The following is a 23,700-nucleotide window of genomic DNA, read 5'->3' as shown; positions in this document are numbered from 1 at the left end:
AAGTGTTAAAGTTTCCCACTGTTCATGTTATAAGGGAGGCGAATTCGTACTGCAGAGGGGGTGAAAATATCATCTCCCTTTAATAAATAGTCGAAATTGGGGCCTACCTGTTTCCATGATCTAAGGGCTGGTATGGATTGCAGGAATTTTCTGCAAAGGTTTGGAAAGGAAAAGTATTTCTAAAAGTTCCCATCTTTTTTTTTTTTTAGATTAGCCAAAAGTTACACACGAAAAGAGATCATTTAAGCCAAACCTACACATTATTTACTTAGATGGACCTGCAATTTACGATAATATCCCTTTCGATTAACCATAATCATATCATTTCCTTCTAAATCGTGGAAAGAAAAAAATTCCCCCAAGAAAAACTTTCCGCCAGAAATGTTTTTCTTACCATCCAAACAGGAACTAAATAACTCATTTATTGCTCTCCTAAGCAGATAGTTCCCCAAAATTCTTCTCGAAAAGATGACCCCAATCTCTTGATAAATTTGGTATAAATTGTCTTGGATTTCCTTTGGATGATAAAGACAAAATACCATGTTGTGACACATGCGCAGAAGTGAGCTTGTATCCCCACGAAATGCAAAAAAACCGACATGCCTCCACACAAACTTTTGTAAAATTATCTTGTATATGGTCTGGTTATCAAATCATTTGATACACTACTGTTCTCCCAGAAAAATTAACATCAATCAAAACCATAAACAAAGTCACCTCAGGAGAATGGAAAATAATATCTGTGGATATTAAATTCCAATAGAACTGACATATACATATCTGAAAGAAGGGGAAAATTCATATAGTTTCATAACTGGTCATTTACCAGTCTGACAAATCATTCATATTCGTGTCTGTGTCTATTGAGAAGTTCCATAATGAATAAGAGGTGGCCATTATTCAACAAAACCCAATTGAATTGCTTGAAACAGAGCACTTAGTGATTACCCTCTCTGATAAGAACAACCATCTTTAGCATGCAAGCTATTCTCTTTGCATCTAAATGCCAGACAAATCTAGCCATTGATGCAGATTGTTCATAAGGCATGGATCTACAGTTCAAGGTCAGCCCACAGAACTTTTCGTGGAATCGCCGAAGCCTACTATTTCTGGGACCTTATCAAGCAAGTGATTCATTTCCTCGGAAAATTCAATCTTCGCACGGTTAGTCTTTCCTCCAACAACCACGTTCGTTCCATCTTGTAAGGCCCAGATCTAAGAAAAGCAATAAAACAGTGCCAAAAGAATGAATCATAAACTAGAAATATACATAGGAAATGATATCAAAACTGCAATGTTTTGATAAGATGGGCGAAGCATCTTATCGTTTACCATTTAAAGGGCTGTCAGAAGGATGTTACAGTTCTCAAAAAGCTCTTATAATTCCTTTAAATACTAAACGACAAGATGCTGCGCGCATCTTTTCAAAACAATGGAGTGCTGAGATCATTTTCCTATACATATATGAATACGAACTTTTAAGAAACTAAGGTTTGGGACTGTAAGAGGGGGAAAAAATTATACACCTGTGAATGAGATAAATAACTGATGCAAGTTGTTAGCATCAGAGCTCCAAATCCAGCATAAACAGTTGGGACCCCTGGATCAGTCTGGTAAATGCGAAATATTAAAACATGATCGTGCTGATAACACGCCCCCCCGCCCCCCCCCCCCCCCCCCCCCCCACACGAAAAAAAAGCACGTGCATATATTTAGGCCATGTTTGGCAGCCACGAATTTTTTTTATTTTTTATGAGGTAGTAGTTTATCAAGAGGCCGGACGGTGGGAGAGGGAGAGACTTGAGAGGGCATGCGTGAGGAGATGCTGAGAAGTGGCTGAAAAGCAGGGAAAAGAAAAAATCTACTCAAAATAGAGTTTTTGTTTTCCTTATTTTTCACCCACTTAGCACCATCTCCTCACTCATGCCCTCTCAATTCTCTCCCTCCGGTCCCTACCCCTCTCTCAACACTTGGTATGCTAATATTCTCTGAAAAAGAAAATTCATGGGTGCCAAACATGGCCTTCAGTGGGAAAGATTAATCAATCGTTAACAAAAAAATAATTGGAGTTGTCACCTTCAGATCTAGGCCGCTGCTACCAATTGCATCTTCAATTACAATTTTTATGCCATCAATTTCAATTGGAAGTTTCGAGCTAGGCCGACGGATTCCTGCAAATTTTCCTTCTTGATCATAAAGAACAATTGACTGTAGATCACGAGCAAGCATTGATCTGAATTTGCCAAAACAATAACAATTCAAACATTTAGATGTACCCAATATATGAGTTTAACAAAAAGAACAAAGATATGAGAATAAAGGACATACATTCCCTTCACATTAGGGGAATTTGGATCTCCCACGGGTAGGAATGTTCCAAAGAGCTTCTTGTCTCCATTCAACTTCAAAGGTGCCATAGCAAGATTGAAAGGGCCCTCACCATCCTTACGTACTTGGAGAGCTGAGATACTCCAGTCTGTTTGGTATATCGTGATCCCTTCATATCTCAATGGGTCATTTACACTAATTGTTTTCCTCATCACTTCCTTCCCATCAAGGTTGCGTAGTGAAAGATCAGTGTGGAACTGAGACACCTGAGATGTATTAAGCAAATAAAGAACATATTATTTAGAAACATGTGCTCTGATTCCCAAGGCCACTAAGATTGAGACAAACAAAATAGTAATAAAAAAACTACTTTTCAAAAAAAAAAAAGTAATAAAAAAAAATAAACAATGACCCATGAAAGAGAAGGGAAGGAGCAATAGAGAGACTGAAATATTTTAAAAATGAACTGAAGACGAACAAAAAATAGATAATCGAAACACTCATCACCTCCCCACTATCATAGTAGTCCATTTCGAATCTGTTGACATGGACTTCAGTATTGAAACCCTGTGTGGGAGTAGAAAGAAAACCACTAGGACTCATCACATCCCCCACAACGAAGTTCAGTCCTTGAGGAACAGTCACAGCGCCTCGAAAGCTTCCAGCAGCACTGAGAGTACCCCCTGTCATGATCAGCAACATTGCCAAATGTACCCCAATGGGAGCAAATCGACCAGCCAAACCTTTGAAGGCGTATAAAGATGGCCCTTTCAAAAATACCTACAAACTCAAAACACAAAATAAGAAAGGATCCCACATGAAAGCAACACATCAGGTGTCTACTTAGTAATGAACCACTATTACGAAAGCAAAAAAAGTGCTTCTGAAACAACCAATTAGTCCATGAGGCAATAGCTCTGATACCACTTGTTCGGACTAGGGAAGAACTCACGCTTAAAAGCTAGCCTTTAAGGGGAGGGTGCCCAAGTCAGTATAAGCCCATCCACATCCATTCACTTTTCTGATGTGGGATCTTTGCTTTCACGTGGAACCCTCAACAGTGCTCAATGGAAACATACATAAGAATCATTTCAATTACAGAGATAATGCTAGTTACATGCATACGTGAACACAGAAATACATGCATGCATGCCCACAGACAAAATGTATAACTCGGTACCTCATATCCAGCACCCATCAAAATAACACCCAAGTCTTGAATTGATGCTTGTGGTAGAGAATCGGAAAATTCTTGTTTACGAATAGTGTCGGCCGAGTGTATGAAAGACCATCTGCATATACCGATTGATTGCTGTTAACTAATGCTTCTCTGATTCACTTCCAGTGGAAGATATGAGATCTGCAAAGGAAGCAGACCTTCGTGCAACTTTAACCAGAGGAATCTGTGTCGTGTAAGTACATGCCATGAGTGACGCAGCTAGGAGAACCAACAATCCAAGAAAAACAGGAGAAGAAAACATGTGGTCGAAGCCAAGCCAAAGAACCCATCTCCAAGTGAAAAAACCCAATGCAGGATTATCTTCTGGATACTTTTGGAAATAGAATTCAGGGGCCTCGCCCTGATCTATGAATGTTCCTGCAGATCGAAAACAATGGGGAAAAAAAAGTCTCAGTTTCACAGGCTGCGAAAAGTTTGGAATATCATTAGTCATATGATCCAAGAACCTCAATGGGTAAAAAATATACATGCTAGAAACTGATATCAATTGAAAATAAGCTCAAATTCAGGAATTATTCTCTTAAGATAATTTGATAACATATCAATGAATACTCAACTCAACTCAACTCAATGAATATCCCATAAATTTTCTTTTGGAAAATTCAGAAAAAAAGTATCTGATGAGTTGATGCCGAGTCATCAAGGTTGTGAATTTAAAGTGTAATCCTTTTGTTTTGTAGTGTTTTTATCAGTGTTTCAAAATGCAGATGCGTGTCAACATGCGGCCAAAGCAAAATCCTAGTTGATACGGTGAGTCCTCGGTTGACATTATCATATCTCGGGAGAATCAAAGGAGTTTTGATTGACATTGTGGGGAAAACACAGACTCGGACAAGAATGCAGCTAGGGTAAGAGGGAGTCGACTCGGGGGAATCCATGATGACGCGGGGGAGCAAACTCACTATCATTAAAAAAAAAGGTTATGAATTTGAAAACAAAAGGAAAGAGCTTGGTAACAAGAGAAAAAACTTGCAAGCATGCCTCTTATTGATGCATAGGCTTAATTACTCTAACAGCTGTCTAAAAGTACAAGGGATGACACTAAAACTTACGAAAACAGTAGGATCTTTTCATGCGGAATTACCCATAAGCTTGTAAGGAGCAAAAAGGAACAAAAATAGATCTTTAAACTAACATAGTAGCTTAGTTCCACTTTTTTTCTCAGAAAGACGTCACATAAACCATTATTCTTCTTCATGTTGCTCTACAGTTAATGAAAAATATGACCTATGGCTTACCTATATATATATAAGAAATGGAAACAATGAGAAGAAACCAAGGTCATTCTATCTACCTTCTCAAAAAGTTCAATCTATCATAATTTTTCCAAGTTCCTCATAACCCAAGTGGTCGAATTTGTAGACACATTAAAAAAAATTGAACAAATTTCAAGGGAAAACAATAGAAGCTTTCCCATTTTTCTCATATTCATCAGAAATAATGTTTGGATTGCAGGAAAAACATTTCTGATGGAAATTTTTTTCCTTCACACGATTTATAGAAAAATGATATGATTATGCTTAATTTAGAGAGATGTCATCATAAATTGAAGGCCCATCTAAGTAGAAATTGAATAGGGTTGGTTCCAGTTATATTTTTCGTGTGTAAAAAAAGTGAGAAATTTTAAAAATATTTTTCCTTTCCAAACTTTTCCAAAAAATCCCAGCAATCCAAACTGTGGGATTCCTAATTAAAGTTGGGTTTTCTCAATTCTTTCTCCTTTTGTGTCAAATTCAGTAATTCCCTGTTTGGATTGCAAGAAAAACATTTCTTGCGGAAAATTTATTCTTAATTTAAAATGTTATGATATATGGTTATGCCTTATTTAGACTAGAGTAATATCATTATAAATTGAAGGTCATAATATATAGAACTTGAAAAGTGGTGGCTCAAGTTAATTGTTTGTATGTGTAATCAAATAATGGAAAAATATGAAATTCTGGAAAAGTTTTTCTTTTCCAAACTTTTCACAAAAATTAGATTTTTTTTCTCAAAGGAAAACAAAAAAAACATACCCAAAGCCATGAGAGCTGCAATTGAGAACATTTCCCCAATAGCCAAAGGAAGGTTGGAGAGAACTGAAAGAATTCTTCTTGGCACCTTTTTAAACAAACCCATAAGGGGAATTTTGTCAGGCTTTGGGGAGTTGGGTTGAGATTTTTCATTTTCAGATAAAGAGGGTGCTCTATCTGAGAGAATTATCTTTTTGGGTAAGGGTTTGTTTTTGTTATGTTGAGAGGTTTTGAGCTCAGAACCAATTTTGAGGAGGAGATTTCTCTTAGAGTTGGGAGTGTAGAGATGTTTTTTGAAGAAGGGATGAAAAGATTTGAAGGTTGAGTGTAAAAGAGGGGTTGTGATAAGGGTTTTTGGTAGAGAATTTTTCAGGGTTTTTATGGGGTTTATGGGATCCATTATAAGAGTAGTGTACTCTTTAAGCATTTTTCATGGGCTTTTTAACAGAGAGAGAGAGAGAGAGAGAGAGAGAGAGGCTCATTGGATAAGGTATTAGAGATGGCCAGTGTCTTTTAGAGATGGCCATTGTCTTTTGAAGATATTATCTGTTGATATTTTTCTCTTCTTGTGGAACCTATAACTACAAGGACTTCTCATCCATGAGATCAAAGCATACAAGGATGGACGGTTTAGATTCTCTTGTGAAAATACTAGCAGATGCCCTATTTATGAAAAGACTAGGCCCATCCGTCCTGATTATGTACATATGAGTCATGACTCATGACTAGTGGCTGCCCACCAAATCAACCAATCTCGACCATGTACACACAATGGGACCCAGAGATTGGTAGGAAAATAGTGAGGGAGGTGAAATGATACATTTGCCCTTCTTTTTCATTGTGAGTCCTGCGGGTGTCACGGTTGCTCTTCCTTAATGCCATGCTCAAGTCTTCTTTTCTTTTCATTCCCACTGGACTTGCCTTAAGTTGTCCCTTGCTGAGGCGAGCCCAGAAAACAATTGGGAAAAGAGGGCTAGAGTTTGAATCTGAGGAGGACTCTCCAATGCTTAAGCCAAACGAAGAAACAATATGAACTGAGTTGCACAAGGAAGAAAAATGCGAGTGACTTATGAGATGTGTACCTCAAAGTTTGGTCCCTCCCTTATATATTCTGTCTTAGGCAGCTACGGAAAGATGCCTTTTAGGGAGTCTCTTGTGATTAGGCGAGTTCCTAAGAATCTCATTTTCTAAGCTTATCCAGCCCCTGAGGCTCTGTTCACTTCTTTTCTCCGGAAAGAAAAGGAAATGATTTAGTTTTCCTTTCCAGGTGACATGGCAGAAGGAAAAGGAATCAAGAGGAAAAGACTTTGTTTTCCCTGGAAAGCCTCTTCGATATATTTAATCGGAAAGCAAATCTCAAGTAACAAGGAAAAAGTCAATTTCCACGTCATTTTTAGCTTTTAAATAAGAAATTCCACATATGATAATAGTTTTCCCTGGAAAAAAAGTGAACACAGAAATTCTATCTTGTCAAGGTCTTGTCAGGGAAAAGAAGTGAACAGAGCCCTGAGGTTAATTTTTAGAAATTTTGGGATGACTGAAGTTACCCTTTCACCCTTAACCAACCTTAAATTTCCTAGAGCCACATGTCAGGTTCCCATTGGAGGTCAAATTTTAATCCCCCAACAGTTCTGTTTAGTAGTCTGGTACGTTCTGTCGTCAAGGATGGTTGTAGTTGTGAAAACCCCCAAAGATTGCATTCAGTAACAATTCCCACTCCCAATTCTTTTGTTTTGATTTTCTACGCAAAGGGTGAGAAAAAACAAATGCTCATCAAACATGACCCACAGAGTGTCAATTCTCTTAATCCGATGAATCATATTCCCCACCGATTTTCAATGATTGGGGTCGTTTCGGGCGATTTTGATTCTCTTGCTTCCTCTGCCTTATTTCTGATTGTGACAAGTGATGGTGAGGCCCCGAACCGATTATTGGACAAAAAAATACGTTCAGCAATCAGTTTGGAGCCTCACCATCGGTTTGTCACAATCTGAACTTTACAGGGCGTAAGTAAAATTCTGAGTAATTCACTAATTTAAGTGTATTATCATGCGTAAACCATATTATGATCGGCTTAGACACATGGTGTGTATGCCATGAAGTCAATTGTTTATTTGTAAATGTGGTGGCCCACTTCTTAGAATGATCCAAACCGTTCTTTTGATGGGCCACAATGTTAATAGGTTGTACACCATAAAATCATCTCCGGATGATCCTAACCCTCCGATCGGTAGAGGTTTCTATAATGTGCTGTCCCTCTAATTTTGGAAACTCTAATCCATAAGAGATTTGTGGAGGTAAAATGGACATGTATAAAACCTTCACAAATCTGTCCATTTTTTGCCTCCATGGTTCGAAGGGTTAGGATGATCCTATGGAGCTGATATTTTTGTGGACACCCTATCTATATGAAGGCCAATCAAATGAATTGTTTGGATCACCCAAACAATGTGGGCCTCCATTGTATTTTAAGCTAGTGTGTAGATAACCTATCTACACTTGTGTGTAGAAACCGTTTTCTCAGGTCTATGTACATCTATCCCAAATGGGGCATGCTAAATCAGGTGAGTGCCCCCATTGCATGCACTTCATAGAAAAAGAATAGTTAATACCAAAATTAAGAAAAATAGAAGGGAGACGATATTTGCACCCCCTAAGGAGTACGCATTCGCCCCCCTTATAAGGTGAACAACAACTTTAACATTTTTTGACATCAAATTACATTAAAAAGGGGGCGAATGCGTGCTACAAGGGGTGAAAATATCATCGCCCCAAAAAAAGGGAAATGATATCACCAGTCACCACTACCGTATTTTGATGAACACACTCCCCACAATATTAAAAAGTATGGTATGGCCCGCACCATAGGATGATCCAAACCGTCCATTAGATGGGCCACAAACAAAATAGGTTGTGCCTCAAAAATCATTTCCATAGGTTGATCCTAACCCTCTAATATTTACTCCTTCTATAGATTGAAGGTGAGGATCAACCAATGGAAATGATTTTTCGGGCACAACCTATTTAGGCGTGGCCCATCTAAACGACGGTTTGGATCATCCTATGGTGCAGGCCATACCATACTTTTTAATAAAGTGAGAGTGCGATCATCAAAATACGGTAGAGGTGATATCATTTCCCCAAAAAAAACACAAAAGAAAGCGTACTTTTGGGCCCACTTCAAAGGTTGATCCAACCCCTGATCTGCATGGTACAGGAGGATTAAGGATTAGGATCATCCTATGGAAAAGATCTGCAGTCTGCAGTCTATTTACGTCCCGGCCCAACAAATGAACGGTTGGATTGTCCTTTGAAGTGGGCCCCACGTTACTTTTGGGAAAAGATTGTACTTTCCCGCCCGGGCACTAAACTTTACACATAAATCTCAACAGTTCCCGCCTTTAAAAACCGCGCCGCGCGGACTTAATGTCATTGTAGAGAATTCAAAAGAGAATCGAGACCCTAAATCCCTATTTTTGTAGCTTTGCCCTCTCTCTCTCTCTCTCTCTCTCTCTCTCTCTCAACGATGGCCGATTTTCAACAGTCATTGCCGAGGTCTTGTCAGGTGAGAGGGTTTTTAGGGCATTTTTTTGCATGATAGAATTGTTGCTTTTGAATTGGTGTAATTTTCTGCTGCTTAGAGTTTTTCTGATGCGAAAAATGTGTTCTTATTCTCGAGGAATTCGTCGTTCTGATTGGAGATTGCTCATTATCAAATATTAGATTTTTCATTGAAAAATTGGAGATTTCTATTTATCTTAGTTAAATTACAGAGAGCCTAATGAGTGTGTTATGTGCATAGATGGGTCTCACTTGGATGAAATAATTTAGTTTAGATTTTGTTGCTTTTTGTAGTTTGCTTTATTAGTTGTTTGGTGTTGCTAGGATTCTTGGAGATAAGGGTTAGGGTTCCTAGATTAGCTTGGGTAGGAGTTTTAGAGGAAATGATAAGTGGTTGGGTTTTTCTATTTAACTTGTATGTAGCCTGTATTGAATAAAAAAAAGAGAAACGTATTTCAGAAATTGTGTTTTTGTGCACCAAGGAGAATTGATCCTTCCCTCGAAGTGGACAAGAGGCTGATCTTCCTTCTAAGAAGATCAAATCCGTTGTGAACCCATTTCGGTTCGTACCCAATGTGTTTATATAGAACACTCAATGATAAACATAGAAATATAAGGACTAATTGTAGAAAGAGATAAAGATAGAATCTTCCTAATTGTAGAAAATTGACCGACAAAGGCCCGAACAAAACACACGATCTAAAGCAAGATAAAAAAGCACACGATGACAACCCACAAAGAACACACTCGATTTACGTGGTTCGGCACAAAGGCCTACATCCACAGACGATCCAAGGAAATATTTCACTAATCAAGAAGTAAAGATTATAATAGGTTTCTTGGAAGGAGGCCCTACTTCATTACCCTCAAAGAACATCTCCCCAAGAAGTGGAAGTTAAAGGGGGAGTTATAACTTATAACTCTAATCTTGTTAGGGTCGATGGGCGTGAAGGCTTAAGTTAAAGGGCAATCGCTCAGCCGCTGCTTGAGATTGTGTCAAATGGTTTCTTTCTATTAAAGTTTACAAACCATGATGACTGCACTCAAGCATCGGAAGCAAATCTCAACTATGGAGGACGAATGCTCATCCCCCTTAAATGGTACCCTGGCATGCCCTTGGAAAAGCTTCGTCTTGCCTCCATTCCCATCTGGATTCGGCTTCCAGGCCTCCGTTTGGAGTATTGGACAGCATCTGGTTTAAGTAAAATTGCCGGTGGAGCTGGAAAACCACTTTATACGGACAAGCAGACCACAGAAGAAAGCAGATTAAGCTATGCCCGGATCTGTGTTGAAATAGAGGCTAGAGCTTATCTCCCTGACTTCATCAATATAGTCTCTCCTTGAGGGTCCACAAGACAAACGATTGAATATGACTGGAGGCCTACCTCATGCTGTCACACCCCCATAACACTCAAAAGATAAACATAGAAATATAAGGACTAATTGTTGAAAGAGATAAAGATAGAATCTTCCTAATTTAATCTACTTTCATAATCACTCTAGGTTGCCTATTCTAATCTACGTGCCTAATTTACCACCAAGACAATCTGATGATGCGATCTCAACCCATATTTTTTTATCATCAATGAGAATTCCTTTCTTTCTAGATTTATTTATTCTTATCTTCTTTTTTGTTAACTAAGTTGGCGAGACCAATTTTATCTTCTATTCTAATCTATGTGCCTAAGTCACTGGAGATTTTCGATTACCTCCCTCCTTGACTCATTATTATTGCTGTTTTATTTTTCCTTTGCTATGTATCTTGCTTGCCCGACCATTCGGTTGCGGTCCTTGCTTTCGTTTGAATAATAATATTTCACCATTTAAAAAAAAAGGTAATACATGGGAATTCTTTTGCCAGTATGTGGATGATTTCCTCTCTAAAAGGCCGTTTTGTTTTTCTTTTGAAATAAGCACAATTGATAGTCATATCTATATTTAAAAGAAAGTTCACTTATGGGAAACTACTATTTTTTTGTATGGATATAATTTGAAATAATTAGTGATATCTTTTTAAAAGTGCTTGATTTGATTGATCACTTCTTTAAATCTTGACGGACAAGGATGATTATAGACCCATTTTTTGCCTATTAACTAGATGAACTGACTAAATAAGATGATAAGTGTGTCAAATATAGAATCTAGATGGGTTCTTTATCTCCTTTCTCTCCCTAAAAATTCACTTTGTTTTCAACATCTCCTGGTCTTGTTACAGATTATTACAAAAGAATCACTTTCGGCGGCACCGGTTAAATTCCTTTTTGCATTGTTTATGTTCTCGTGAGTTCAAATTTATGCTTACATTGCTGAACATCCTAGTATGAATTTTGTACAGAGTGTAAGATAATGGAATTGCTAACACTGAACGAAAAACATGCTCGGACTCTTCTTATTCATCATCATTGGAATGTTGAGAAGGTGTTATCAGTGCTTGTTGAGAAGGGAAGAGAATTATTATTTGCGGAAGCTGGTGTGATCATCATGGAGCACAACAATCTTGATACCTCATAGCCAGAGGCTCGAGTAACATGCGTCATCTGTACTAAGGATGTTCCCACAAGTGCTGTTACAATAATGGATTGTGCCCACTGCTTTTGCAATGACTGTAAGCATTCTCCTTCTCTTTACTGTATCTTCTACCATTGCTATTACTTTTAGATTCTGAGCAGAAATCCTTAATCTTCTATGTTTTGTCTCTTATGTCGGACAAACTTGGGCTGTATTTTCTCTATGGTCAGGTTGGACGGAGCATTTTGTTGTTAAAATAAATGATGGACAAAGTAGTCGCATTAGATGCATGGGACGCGCGTGCAATGCTATTGGCAATGAGGCGATCATCAGAAATCTACTCAGCCTAATGCATTCTGACCTCGTTAAACGCTTTTGTCGTTATCTTCTGGAGTCATACATCGAGGACAATAACAAGGTAACTTGGTGTCCTAGTTATCAATTCCATTCTGTTCCGAGCTCATGGCCAGAGGCTCAAGTAACATGCGTTATCTGTACTAAGGATGTTCCCACAAGTGCTGTTACAATAATGGATTGTGCCCACTGCTTTTGCAATGACTGTAAGCATTTTCCTTCTCTTTACTGTATCTTCTACCGTTGCTATTATTTTTAAATTCTGAGCAGAAATTCTTAATCTTCTATTTTTTGTCTCTTATGTAGGACAAACTAAGGCTGTATTTCTCTGTGGTCAGGTTGGACAGAACATTTTGTTGTTAAAATAATGATGGAAAAAGTAGGCGCATTAGATGCACGGGACGCGCGTGCAATGCTATTTGCGATGAGGCGATCATCAGAAATCTACTCAGCCTAAAGCATCCAGACCTCGTTGAATGCTTTGATCGTTCTCTTCTGGACAATAACAAGGCAAAATGTTTAGATTCGGGTGGTTCCTAAGCTCGAAAGCGTGCCAGGAAATAAGCTCATAGGGACGCTCTCTTTGATATCAACTTACCCGAGTAGGCAGAGGTGATCGACGGGAAATGATTTTGTTTGCTAACTTATCATCATCAAGTTTATAGCTCTAACTTAGAGCAGCATCACTGATGCGGAAGGACGAATCTCCTATCGCCTTTTTTTTCCTGTTCCATTTGCACTTTACTTTTGTCTTAGCCAATTATTAAATTGGCCAGGAAGGAGCGAAGTAGCATATTTTAAATTATCTATTAATCAATTAGAATGAGCTACATGTATAAAAATCTTTGGGTGGATATTGATTATCTTGAAGCAGCAGTAGGCAAAGCAGAAAAATAATATCAGCTAATTTATTGAGATTTGTATTCTCTAAGGGAATGTTTGGCAGCTATGAAAAAATGTTCCATGGAATATTTGTGGCACCAGCTATGATAGATGGGCTGGTGAGGAAGAGGGTTGATAAGTTCAGTGTGAGGGGAGCATGAAAAGCCACAATATTCACTGATATATGTCTTATGATTTGAGTCTTAGTTTCTGTCTCATAATAACTTTTTTGTCAGGGAACCATTGTCAACCAACTAAAATCTGACATGGAAACCAGAGATCAGCTGGTTAGTTGGTTTTCCTTAACTTGTCTGGATATCTACATTTGTATGCCATTGTATTTGTTCTCTAAAGTTGTGCCTCTAAATTGCATTCATATGTAAACTTAAGGATGGAAATAAGTGTTCCCTCCGAATCTTTTCATCACACGCCACTTAACAAGTAATGCCTGGTTCCAGATGAGTTGTTTACCTAAGTATGAACTTTAATTATTTGATCTTTAAAATCATGTTGAACAATCAATTAAGTTTAGGAGTTCACAAATTGACTTAGATCTCACCTCCGAATTCAAAAGATAATATTAAACACTTCCAAAACATTCCGTCCATTGGATTTAAGGTCAAGCTGATCTATAAATGTTGAATATTTAGGACTTTCTGATCCAAAGCAATATTCACTATAACTTTCTATCTTAAAAACTCTTACTCTAAAAGACAAACAATATTCCACGTGAACATATGAATCTTTAAAAATAAATACAGAGCAACTTTCAAGTTTCTAATAAGTTGAGAATAAGAGCAAAGCCTAGAGAGCGCTCTTTAACCTTTCTTTGAAAATGCTTATTCATTGCAGAAAATGAAAAAAAGAAAAAAAAACGGAGAATGGAGTTTGGCAATCCGACCTGTTCCAATCATTTCTCCCATTTCCGAGTTGAGTAGTGGATCTGTGCTTTTTGGAGCAAAGCAGAGTCACTTCGCACGATTCTGTTATTTCTATTTAGACTTCTCTAGACAAGCGAAATGAGAAGTGTTGAAGAACGCAACCTTAGATAATACCTTCGAAAGACGATAAAAGAAAATTAGAAGTACAGTTATCACACCACTGGATTGATTAGGACGCACTAAGATGAGTTGGAGAATCACTAATGTAAGGCCTGCGCAAAAGGCAAAGTAATCTTTATTCATAAGTATAACATTATGAAGTCGATGACCCTAAGGCTGTTACAATATATAGAGTTATAGACCTTCTCACTTGATTCTAGAGACATCAAAGAACTCACAGATAAGACCTTTGTCTCAATACTCTTAACTCTGGAAAGTTTCCACAAAACTTAAAAATGTGAGTGAATAATGATGTTAATAGGGCAGTGTGAATAATGTTTTGTGAATAGTGATGCGTGAATCATGACACATGAATGATAAACCCTAACTAAACACTATCCCACCACCATTACATTAAAATTAAAATCCCAAAAGACAATTACACCACTACTAAAAAAAACTATAGCATTTCCGATATGCCATCATCATACTTAGCCTCTTTTTCTATTTTTGTGGAGGATGGTCTCCATTAGATTGTTGTGATCTTTTGGCTTTGAAAAGGGGAGGTTACTAACCACATTACTGTTCATGTCACCATTCATAGTAAAGCAGGCTTGTAGGGAGAAAGAAATTTCTCGCACAAAACTCATAGAAATATAAGAAAAATTAACTAACAGTGCTCTTCCTAAAGGCAATGCCTTTGCTGTCTGTCTTGCAAATTATGGTGTCTCCTATCATGCCTGCTTTGTAGTTTTGGGTCTTCCTTGTTTTTGTTTTTGGTGGGTTGCATCGCCGTTCCTTTTTTGTTGTTTGGGTTTTCCCTCCTTTGTGCTGTATATTTAAAATTTTACCAATTCACAAAAAAGTTCAAGTTTCAAGTTTCAACAAATAGAATACCATTAAAAAAAAAACAAATAGAATATAATTGCCTAGTTGGTGCAGGTTGAATTGAACTATGAGCATTTGATCATTCGTAGAAATTGTAAAACAGAGGGATGAATTGGGTGATTTTGTCTCTGATTTTTCTAAGAGAGATAGAGGCAGGGAGAGAACATCCTATGTGTCATGTGTGGGCAACAGTTGACTATCGGTCATCCGATGGTTTTTCTTCTTGGCATCTTTAGTGGTAGAGCAAAAACACATTTCTAAAATTTTGGTAACACATACAGAGAAGATCAGCATGGCCCCTGCGTAAGGACGACACACACAAATTGAAAAATTTAGGTAACACATCTCCAAAATACAAGGAACCCATTTATGTGAAATAAGGAAACAGAAATCCCATTTTGGGTACATTTTTTTAGGAAGCAGATATGCTTACCCATAGGAGTTTCCCGGTAACTATGTATTAGACTATATCTACAAGCACTTTTTTTTTTTTCAGTTATGCATATATTTTGTTTATTTTCTTCATTTTCTTTTGTATTTTTCCATTTTTCCTTGAACATATGCTAATTTTTTTATTGTTATAGAGCTAGTTATTGTTGTTTTTGGCATGACACACGAATGTATGTGTCTATCAGTCTATGTGTACATTTTCTATCGACTTTTTACTTTTTTTTTGTCATTGTATCAACACTTCTTTGAATTTTGCTGAGTTATATCGTATTGTAACCTGTTGGGGGCATTTTGGTGATTACCAGTTATGTCATGAAATAAATTTCATGAATGGGGCTGTTATTCCCAAGTCGTGTTGCTCAAAATTTTCTTTTTCTTTCTTTCTTCTCGATTATTCACAATATAAGCTTCAACTTTATGTCAGAGCGAGAGAATCATAGCCTTTAATCTTACTGTTCTTCTTAACCAGGCGATGTCATCAGGTAAAATCAGTGTTTTGGGGGATTTGTGGTGTCTTTTCCCATCTTCTTTGATGGAGATTTGAAGGTGATCCTAATTTTCTGTTCGAAAATAGATAAACATCAATTTTCAGTTCAGATATGAGTTTTTTTTTCCAGTTCCATAGACTGCATTGGGGGGACATCTTTTGATGAAACGGATAGATTCTACAGCGTGTAGTGCTCAGAATTTATCTCAAAAAATGTATGTCGACTATCAGTAAATTAATAATCACCTCTACAGTAGTCAGGGCCTCATGAATGAATCCTACCATCTATAGCTATGGGAAGACCGACCATAATGTGCAGTCACTATAGTAGAGTTGGTTGACACTGATTATCTCAAGTGGTTGCGGTCCACTAAGATGTTTATCTACAACCAAGGCAAATTGGAGTATGTTATTGGGGGACTGAAGGCACCTAAGGAGGATGATCCTGTGTATGATAAATGTGAGTATGAGAACTTGATGGTTTTGTCTTTTCTACTAAATTCGAAGCAACCATATATTAGTTATGGATACATATTCTTGATGACGACTAGGGAGATTTGGGATAAGATTGCACAAACTTTATCCCAAAGGATGAATATTGCATGTGTATATCAACTTCTGCAGGTGATCTCAAGTCTTCATCTGGGGAGAAGAGTCTTGCCACCTATTATTGCACTCTTTAAGAGTTGTCAAGAGATGGATCAGTACCAATAATTGGAATGGGACGCTCCTGATGATGGGGACAAATACTGGAAGAAGGCTGAGCAGAGTAGAATTTTTTATATTTCCTGACCGGGCGGAATGCAGAGTACGAGATCACTCAGGTGCAGATACTGGGGAGAAATGAGATCATAGATTTAGATATGGTCACTCATTGGTTCACAATGAAGAAAGTAGGAAAAGTGTGATGTAACTGTTACCATTTTCAAATGGTTTGAAATGATTTCGGGTCTAAAGAAAAATTTCTCAAAAAGTTCTTTAGCTGGCATTAATATGGAAAGGGAAGAGGCATTGACATATGCAAATATAACGGGGTGTAAGGCAGGCAACTTTCCCATTGTATATCTTGGCCTACCATTGGGTTTTGGGGTACCAAAGGCAGCATTATGGTGCACTGTCACTGAAAGGTTGGAGAAGAAATTGGCGGCATGGGAGTAAAGATATCTGTCTTGAGGGGAGGGGGATTACACTCCTCATAGCAGCTTTATCAAATTTACCGGTGTATTTATTATCATTGTACAAAGCTCCAGCCAAAATAAGTAAGAAAATTAAGAAGTTACAAGGGATTTTCTATGGGAAGGGGGAGAGAGCAAGAGGAAATTCAAACACCTAATGAAGTGGAAGAAAGTAAGTAGGTTGAAAAGACATGGTGAGCTCGGTATCGGCAACATCAAACTACGGAACAAGGCTCTCCTTGGCAAATGGTTATGGAGATTTGGGGAGGAAAAGGAATCTTTATGGCATCACATCCTTGCGGATAAGTATGGGAGGGAATGGGGTGCGTGTGAGAGTAGAAACTCAGCTATAGGAAAAGGCTCAGGGGCTTGGGAGTCCATATGCGAGTCCAGTCAGTGTATCAACCCTTGGTTAGATTTGTAGTTGGAAGGAGTGATGGGACAAGATTTTGGGTAGATCCATGGTTGGGTGAGTCATTGTTGTGCCATGTCTTCCTGAGCCTATATATTCTAGCAACCGATAGGGAGGCTAGGGTATGTGACTACTTGAAAAGGGATGGGGATGGGAGGATAGTATGGACCCCTAGGCTTAGGCGAAACCTAAATGATTGTGAAATCACCTGCTTTTCCTTGTTTTTTATCTCGTGCCAATTCTTGTTATTGCTCTCCTCATGTTGAGGATCGACGGGTTTGGATTCCAAATCCGTCTGGTTCTTTTATGGTTCGTTCTTTCTTCTACAGGTTGGCGTCACTAAACAGGGAGGCATCACGATGTACAAGGATTTGGAAAGCGGCAGCACCACCAAGGGTGGTGACTTTCGCTTGGACGGTAGCCAAGAAGTGGATAAATACTTATGATTGTTTGAAAAAGAGACACGTTCGGATGGCTAGCCAGTGTGTGTTATGCTGCAGTATCGAAGAATCTCTGGATCATCTCCTAGTTCATTGCCCATTCTCATCTGGGCTATGGATGAGGATTATTGATGCTTTGGTCTTTAGTGGGTGCTTTGGAAGTCAATTAAAACAATTATCATTGAATGGAATTCTGGGCCTTTCGGGGGGTTGATAGAGCAATGTGGAAGCTGATCCCTTATGTGGTGATTTGACACCTTTGGAAGGAAAGGAACAACCATATATTCAAAGACTTAAAGCATAGCAGGGGAAGAATTATTTTTGATGTCAAAATGGACATTATAGCATGGAGCAACGCTGGAAAGGAGGCACCTAACGACAGCCTTGGGCAAATCCTTAGAAATTGGAAGGCCTTCATCCATAAAAAGAAGAGGAAGTTGCTAATCGAAAAACCAAAGTGGAGTCCATCACCAACCGGTTGGACTTAACCGATCTTTGATGGAAGCTGAAAGGGAACCCAGGTCTAGCAGGAATTGGTGGTTTATTTAGGGACTCTAGAGGAAATACCCTTCTATCATATTAACATATTACTTTCATTCTAAAGGAAACTATAAGCCAAATAATAAATAGAAGGGAGAGTTTCATATGTAGAATTATTGTGTATGACTTGTTGGAATTAAGCATGGCAAAGATCCTAGTATGCAAGATTGCCAGCTTCTAATCCAAGTATTGGGGCTAACCTTGAATGCAAGGCCTTCAACAGCATGATTAGATTCATGTGGTAGATAGGTTTGAGTAATTGAGTCACACCTGAGTTCTTTGAAAGGTGCTTTCGAGCAAGGTTTTAAATTTCGGGGCCGAAACCGAAATTTGGTGAAATTCCAAATTTCGGCCGAAATTTTGAAATTTTTTAAATAATCATTTTTTATTTTTACCAAATTTCGGATTTTGCCGAAATTTCGGATTTCGGTGGGGCACGGGGTCTGAAATGGGTACCGAAACCGAAATTTAAAACCTTGCTTTCGAGGAGGATGCATATTGTCAATTATATACTTCCAAAATTTACCTATTTACTATGTCTATAGTATCCAGTTATCCACCATTGTGGTGTTTAACTTGGAAAAGTTGCAAAGAGACCTTTTATTGAATAATTGTTGGCAATTTAGGGAAGTTCATATGTTGACTTGGGAAAAATTTAGCTATATGGTGGTGTTGGATCGTCAATATCCCAACTGAGTTCTGTGTTCAAATCTTGGAAGCAATATGAGGAGAAGGGTGGCCTTCTTAGATTGTGAGGTTGGACATTGATTGGATCTGCGAGTTTGGAATAGTTGGAAGTCACTCTTTGCTTGTTTTCTCCCTAATTTGAGAGATGAAGTAACCGATGGACAAAGTCTATCATTGTTCTACCAACTTCATATCCTTATGTTAGAACCTTAAAATTGGCTCGTTCATATATGGATCATTTGGTCACACCTTGTCGTTTAGGCACAATCTTGGAGTCACCTATCTTCATGTGAACATGCTGGAGAGTTGCCATCAATGAAACCCAAAGAGATCAAGCAAAAATCAAGTTGTTCATTCAACTGCCAGGGCCTCCTTTAGTTTGTAGAACCTGTTCAGAAGTTGTTTCTTAACTAGGTAATCGTCAGTCTGAGCGAAAATATTCATTAAGTTTAGCATTTGAGAATGTATGCTTCAGATACATCCAAGGAAATTTTTAAGAAGTAATTATAAATGTGATCATCCATCCTATATCTGTTAAGGTCACACTTGTTTTGTTTATTACATCGCTAACTTGGGGGTAAAGTACAAAATAATTGTATTTTTAGTTTGAATTTGTGGTTGTGTAGTTTCAACGTTTTTGCACCCAGGTTAGGCGCCCTACGGGCCAAAAGACCCTTTAACCTTTTCTTCTTCTCTAATTTTTTCTGTTTTTACATCTCTTGCACTGCCGATCGCTGCTCTAACTTGGAAGAGGAAGAAGAGGAAGGCGAAAAAGGAGTAGAAGAGGACGAAGAAGAAAAAGAAGAAAAGAGGAGAATTGACCATGCTATCTATGCTGTGTCTGATTTTCCATGTGCGTGTTGTGATTTTCAAAATTAAAGGGCTTTGAAAATGATTTTTAAAAATGACAGTTTTTATTTTAGAAAATGAGTGTTTTGAAAGAGGAAAAAGTGTGTGGAAAGATTAAAAGTTTAGTCGCACGTTAGAAAGCAAGAAGGGTGAAGATGGGTTAATATAAGTATCCCTTTACTCTTTTCTCTTGCTTTGAAAGTACATGCCATTTTGCAATTGGTAGTAGGGCACCTTTTGGCGCACTTTATACTTTGCACGTACGCATCTTTTTTGGACCGTAGGATCATAACCAGTCGCGTACCAAGATCAAATGTCGATTAGAGTGATTCGGGCCATAAGTTCGTGATTGGTTGTGATTCAATGATCAAATCATCGTTACCGAGGATCACTGTTTACGGTAGCCAACAACAGAAGCTAATTTAGACCATAGAATCACAATCGGACGTGATCTAACAGTCAGATTAGCAGCTCACATTGATCAGGCGCTAGGAAAGGATGTACTTCAACAAGAAAAGACATCAAATGGTCTAAAAATAGATTAGTAACTCACCATTTGCTATATAAAATGAAAATCCAAGTGGTGATTAAGTTTCAAGTAATTCCATAGCTCCTTTATTCTTTTTTCTAACCCTTTCAAACTCTACTGTTCTTTCATTTTTGTACTTTTCTCGCTGGTTCTCTGCTATTATGCAGAAACAGAAGCTCATCTCGCATACTTGCCAAATCAGAGGTGTTTTGGGTGTGTTTCCGTTTCTACATAATGTTGACAGACATTAATAGATGCTGTCTGACGGGCTTCATTGTATCTTAATTAGAGGCAAATACCCAATACTCATCAATTCTTCAAAGTGTAGAGACAAATATTGTCTTAAGGAAAGCGATTTAGTAACTGCCTTCAAGCATCATTTCCTCTTATATTTGTACCAAATAATCCTTATCCCCTACCATCGTTTGATCAACAGTGCTTACTAAGCATATTGAACTAAATTACCACTTTGTAATGAGTTGCCAGCGGTTCTCCAAATGCCCTATTTATTACTAGCCATAGACAATTAACTGATGTTTTCACAAAAGGATTGCTATCAAATGTTTTGTCTGGTACGAGACAAACTCATCGTCATGGGAGTTGTGAAATGACCAGTTACTCTAAAGCTTAAGTTGTTGGAAAAGGCATTATTTAATCTTTTTTAGGGTTGGCCCACACGCGGCACATGTGGCCTCTCTTTTGGGTTGGCCATTCCATGTGGATTTTAACAAGGAGGAGGTTTGAACTTAGGACCTTTGCTTTGATATATACCATGTGAAACGACTAGTTACTCCAAAAGCTTAAGCTGTTGGAGAAGGCGTTATTTAATCTTTTTATACTTTAACACTCCCCCCACGTGTGGCCCTTCTTTTTTAGGGTTGGCCCACATGCGGCACATGTGGCCTCTCTTTTAGGTTAGCCATTCCATGTGGATTTTTAACAACAACGAGGTTTGAACTCAGGACCTTTGTTCTGATACCATGTGAAACGATCAGTTACTCCAAAAGCTTAAGCTGCTGGAGAAGGAGTTATTTAATATTTTTATACTTTAACAGGGAGTCTTTGTTCACGTCTGTACGCTCCATCACTGCCTTCAAGAATGAATCTTTAGATAATGATGTCCTTCTGCACTTGTCGTATACGTTTTCTAGTTTGAGAGAGAGATTCATCTAAAACCTTATTGGGCTTTGTTACACATAAAGGGGGGCAATGTGAAATGGACAGAAGAATGGTATCAACTCTTATTAGCAAAAGTATTCTTTCCAGAAGAGGAGTCCCCATTCAAAGAGCCCGTAAAGAAAGACAAAGGAGGAAAAGAGAAAAGAAGCTGAAAAGTCTAAGTCCACCCGTAAGCCATGGTGTCAGCTAACCAAATTTCAACATATTTTCCAATACAGAATAGACTCTTCAAAGGCCATTCGGTTACACCACTTAGATAAGTTTCTTATGCAAAACAGTTTTTAAGCTTTCTTCTGTCGTTTATAGCATAATGACATCCATTTAAAAAGGAAAGCAAATATCTTTTCCTCAGCACTAATGAAGACCATGAATGGAGAATTAGAAGATTAGAAGAGAGCTTCTAATTTGTTCACTATGTAAACATGAATAAAATATACTTCTAGATTGTCAAACAAAAGAATCAGTCATATAATAATAGAATGTTAGGTGAAAACTAGAATAACATTAGCTGGTCGGTCTCTCGAATAATGGGTTCATGGGACCTTACAGAACTTCATTAACAATATAAATCAAATCCGATAATTATCGTCATATTCGTCACATCAAGGCCATCTTTGGATTGCTGGAATTTCATGGAAAAGTTTGGAAAGGAAAATCATTTCTAAAATTACCTACTTTTTTAAACCACGAAAAAATAACTTGAACCAATCCTATTCAATTTATGATGATATTTCTCTAAATTAACCATAATCATATTATTTCCCTTTAAATTGCGGAAAGAAAAAAAAATCCATAAAAAATGTTCTTGCAATCCCAACAGGGTCTAAATGGGCATTTGGATCCACGGAAATTTTTTTTTTATGGAAAATCTTTTTTCCTTGGAAAACAATATTCCATGGAAACTAATTCAGGGTCCAGTAGGTTTGCAATTTTCCTTGAAAATGGAAAATTTTCAATTTTGGTAAAAAAAATCCATGTGAGCTGAATTTACCAATCGATGGGAAATTCATTTTGCATAGAAAATATTTTCCAATTCATCCAGGCAACACTTAGGCCATGTATGGCCGCCATGAATATTTTCATGGAATATTAGCTTACCAAGAGTTGAGAGAGGGTTAGGGAGTGGGAGAGCGAGAGAATTGAGAAAGATAAATAAGGAAAACAGAAACTCTGTGTAAAAGAGAGTTTTTGTTTTCCTTGTTTTTCAGCCACTTCACACCATTTGCTTGTGAAACAACCAATTACTCCAAAAGCCTAAGCTGTTAGAGTTGGTGTTATTTGATCATTTATACTTCAACACTCCCCTCATAGGTGGCTCCTCCCTTTTGGGGTTGGCCATACATGTGGGACGTGTGGCCCCTTTTTTGGGTTGGCGGATTTTTAATATGAAGGGGGTTTGACCCCATGACCTTCCCTGAGGCAATAGCTCCAAAAGCATAAGTTGTTAGAGTTGGTGTTATTTGATCATTTATACTTCAACCTCCTCACTAATGCTCTCTCAATTCTCTACCTCTCCATCCCTCCTTATCCCTCTCTCTCTCCACTTGATAAACTAATATTCCATGGAAGAAACTTTCATAGCTGCCAAACATGGCCTTCATGTATAATGAAATGGAAATGGCTAATGCATCTCATAGTCATTGGGATTTGATCTGGGAAAATTAGAAACATCTGAGAAATGCTTCAATGAGGCAACAATGATGCAGGCACACTATTACATAATGGGCCCCACTTTTATCTATGAAGTTCCACCGTTGAAATCTATGATGGGTCCAAATGCATTCTGGTCAGATGATGCTAACTTTTCAATCGATAGCATATGAATGGATGATCAGAAACAAGATATTGGCAATGATCTACTACGGCTGCAACTCGGGTCGGGCGGGTCGGGTTTTGGAGAACCCAACCCTACCCGAGAAATATCTCGGGTCGGGTCGGGTCGGGTTTTTTTTCGGAAAACCCACGATTCCCAAACCCGGCCCTACCCATGATAAATCTCGGGTCGGGTCGGGTTTTTTCACGTTGACGCAATTTTTTAAGGAAAATTCTTGTTTGGCAAGGCAACTCAACTCATAGAAGCAGAAATTACACTTGAATCAAATAATGATGTAATTACACTCACATTATACTTGAATCAAA

General features: G+C 38.0%; 1 protein-coding gene, 1 long non-coding RNA gene and 1 pseudogene across 3 annotated transcripts; 2 read left to right on the top strand and 1 right to left on the bottom strand.

Annotated features, from left to right (window-relative positions):
- Nucleotides 1-718: 718 nt before the first annotated feature.
- On the bottom strand, nt 719-6,063 carry LOC143857893 (cytochrome c biogenesis protein family). 2 transcript variants are annotated; one of them, XM_077368426.1, is made up of 8 exons: nt 5,584-6,061; nt 3,706-3,925; nt 3,509-3,620; nt 2,836-3,108; nt 2,329-2,594; nt 2,077-2,233; nt 1,527-1,610; nt 719-1,215 (listed from the first exon to the last, which is right to left on the bottom strand). In XM_077368426.1, the coding sequence occupies exons 1-8, from the start codon at nt 6,005-6,007 to the stop codon at nt 1,066-1,068; spliced, it is 1,686 nt and encodes a 561-aa protein (XP_077224541.1). In that variant the 5' UTR covers nt 6,008-6,061; the 3' UTR covers nt 719-1,065. The 2 variants fall into 2 exon arrangements, with proteins under 2 accessions (XP_077224541.1, XP_077224542.1); XM_077368427.1 differs by lacking the exon at nt 1,527-1,610 and having other exon boundaries at nt 5,584-6,063.
- Nucleotides 6,064-9,083: 3,020 nt separating this feature from the next.
- On the top strand, nt 9,084-12,928 carry LOC143858091 (uncharacterized). Its single transcript, XR_013238859.1, has 3 exons — nt 9,084-9,145; nt 11,880-12,209; nt 12,342-12,928. It is a non-coding gene; the product is annotated as an uncharacterized LOC143858091 (long non-coding RNA).
- A 2,120-nt stretch (nt 12,929-15,048) lies between these two features.
- On the top strand, nt 15,049-15,158 carry LOC143858338 (U6 spliceosomal RNA; annotated as a pseudogene).
- Nucleotides 15,159-23,700: the final 8,542 nt, after the last annotated feature.

The sequence above is a fragment of the Tasmannia lanceolata genome, unplaced genomic scaffold, assembly GCF_043159265.1.
Source record: "Tasmannia lanceolata isolate RefF3 unplaced genomic scaffold, GAP_Taslan_0.1 ptg000025l, whole genome shotgun sequence".
Taxonomy (NCBI): Eukaryota; Viridiplantae; Streptophyta; class Magnoliopsida; order Canellales; family Winteraceae; genus Tasmannia; species Tasmannia lanceolata.
This window is presented reverse-complemented; position numbering and strand designations above follow the sequence as displayed.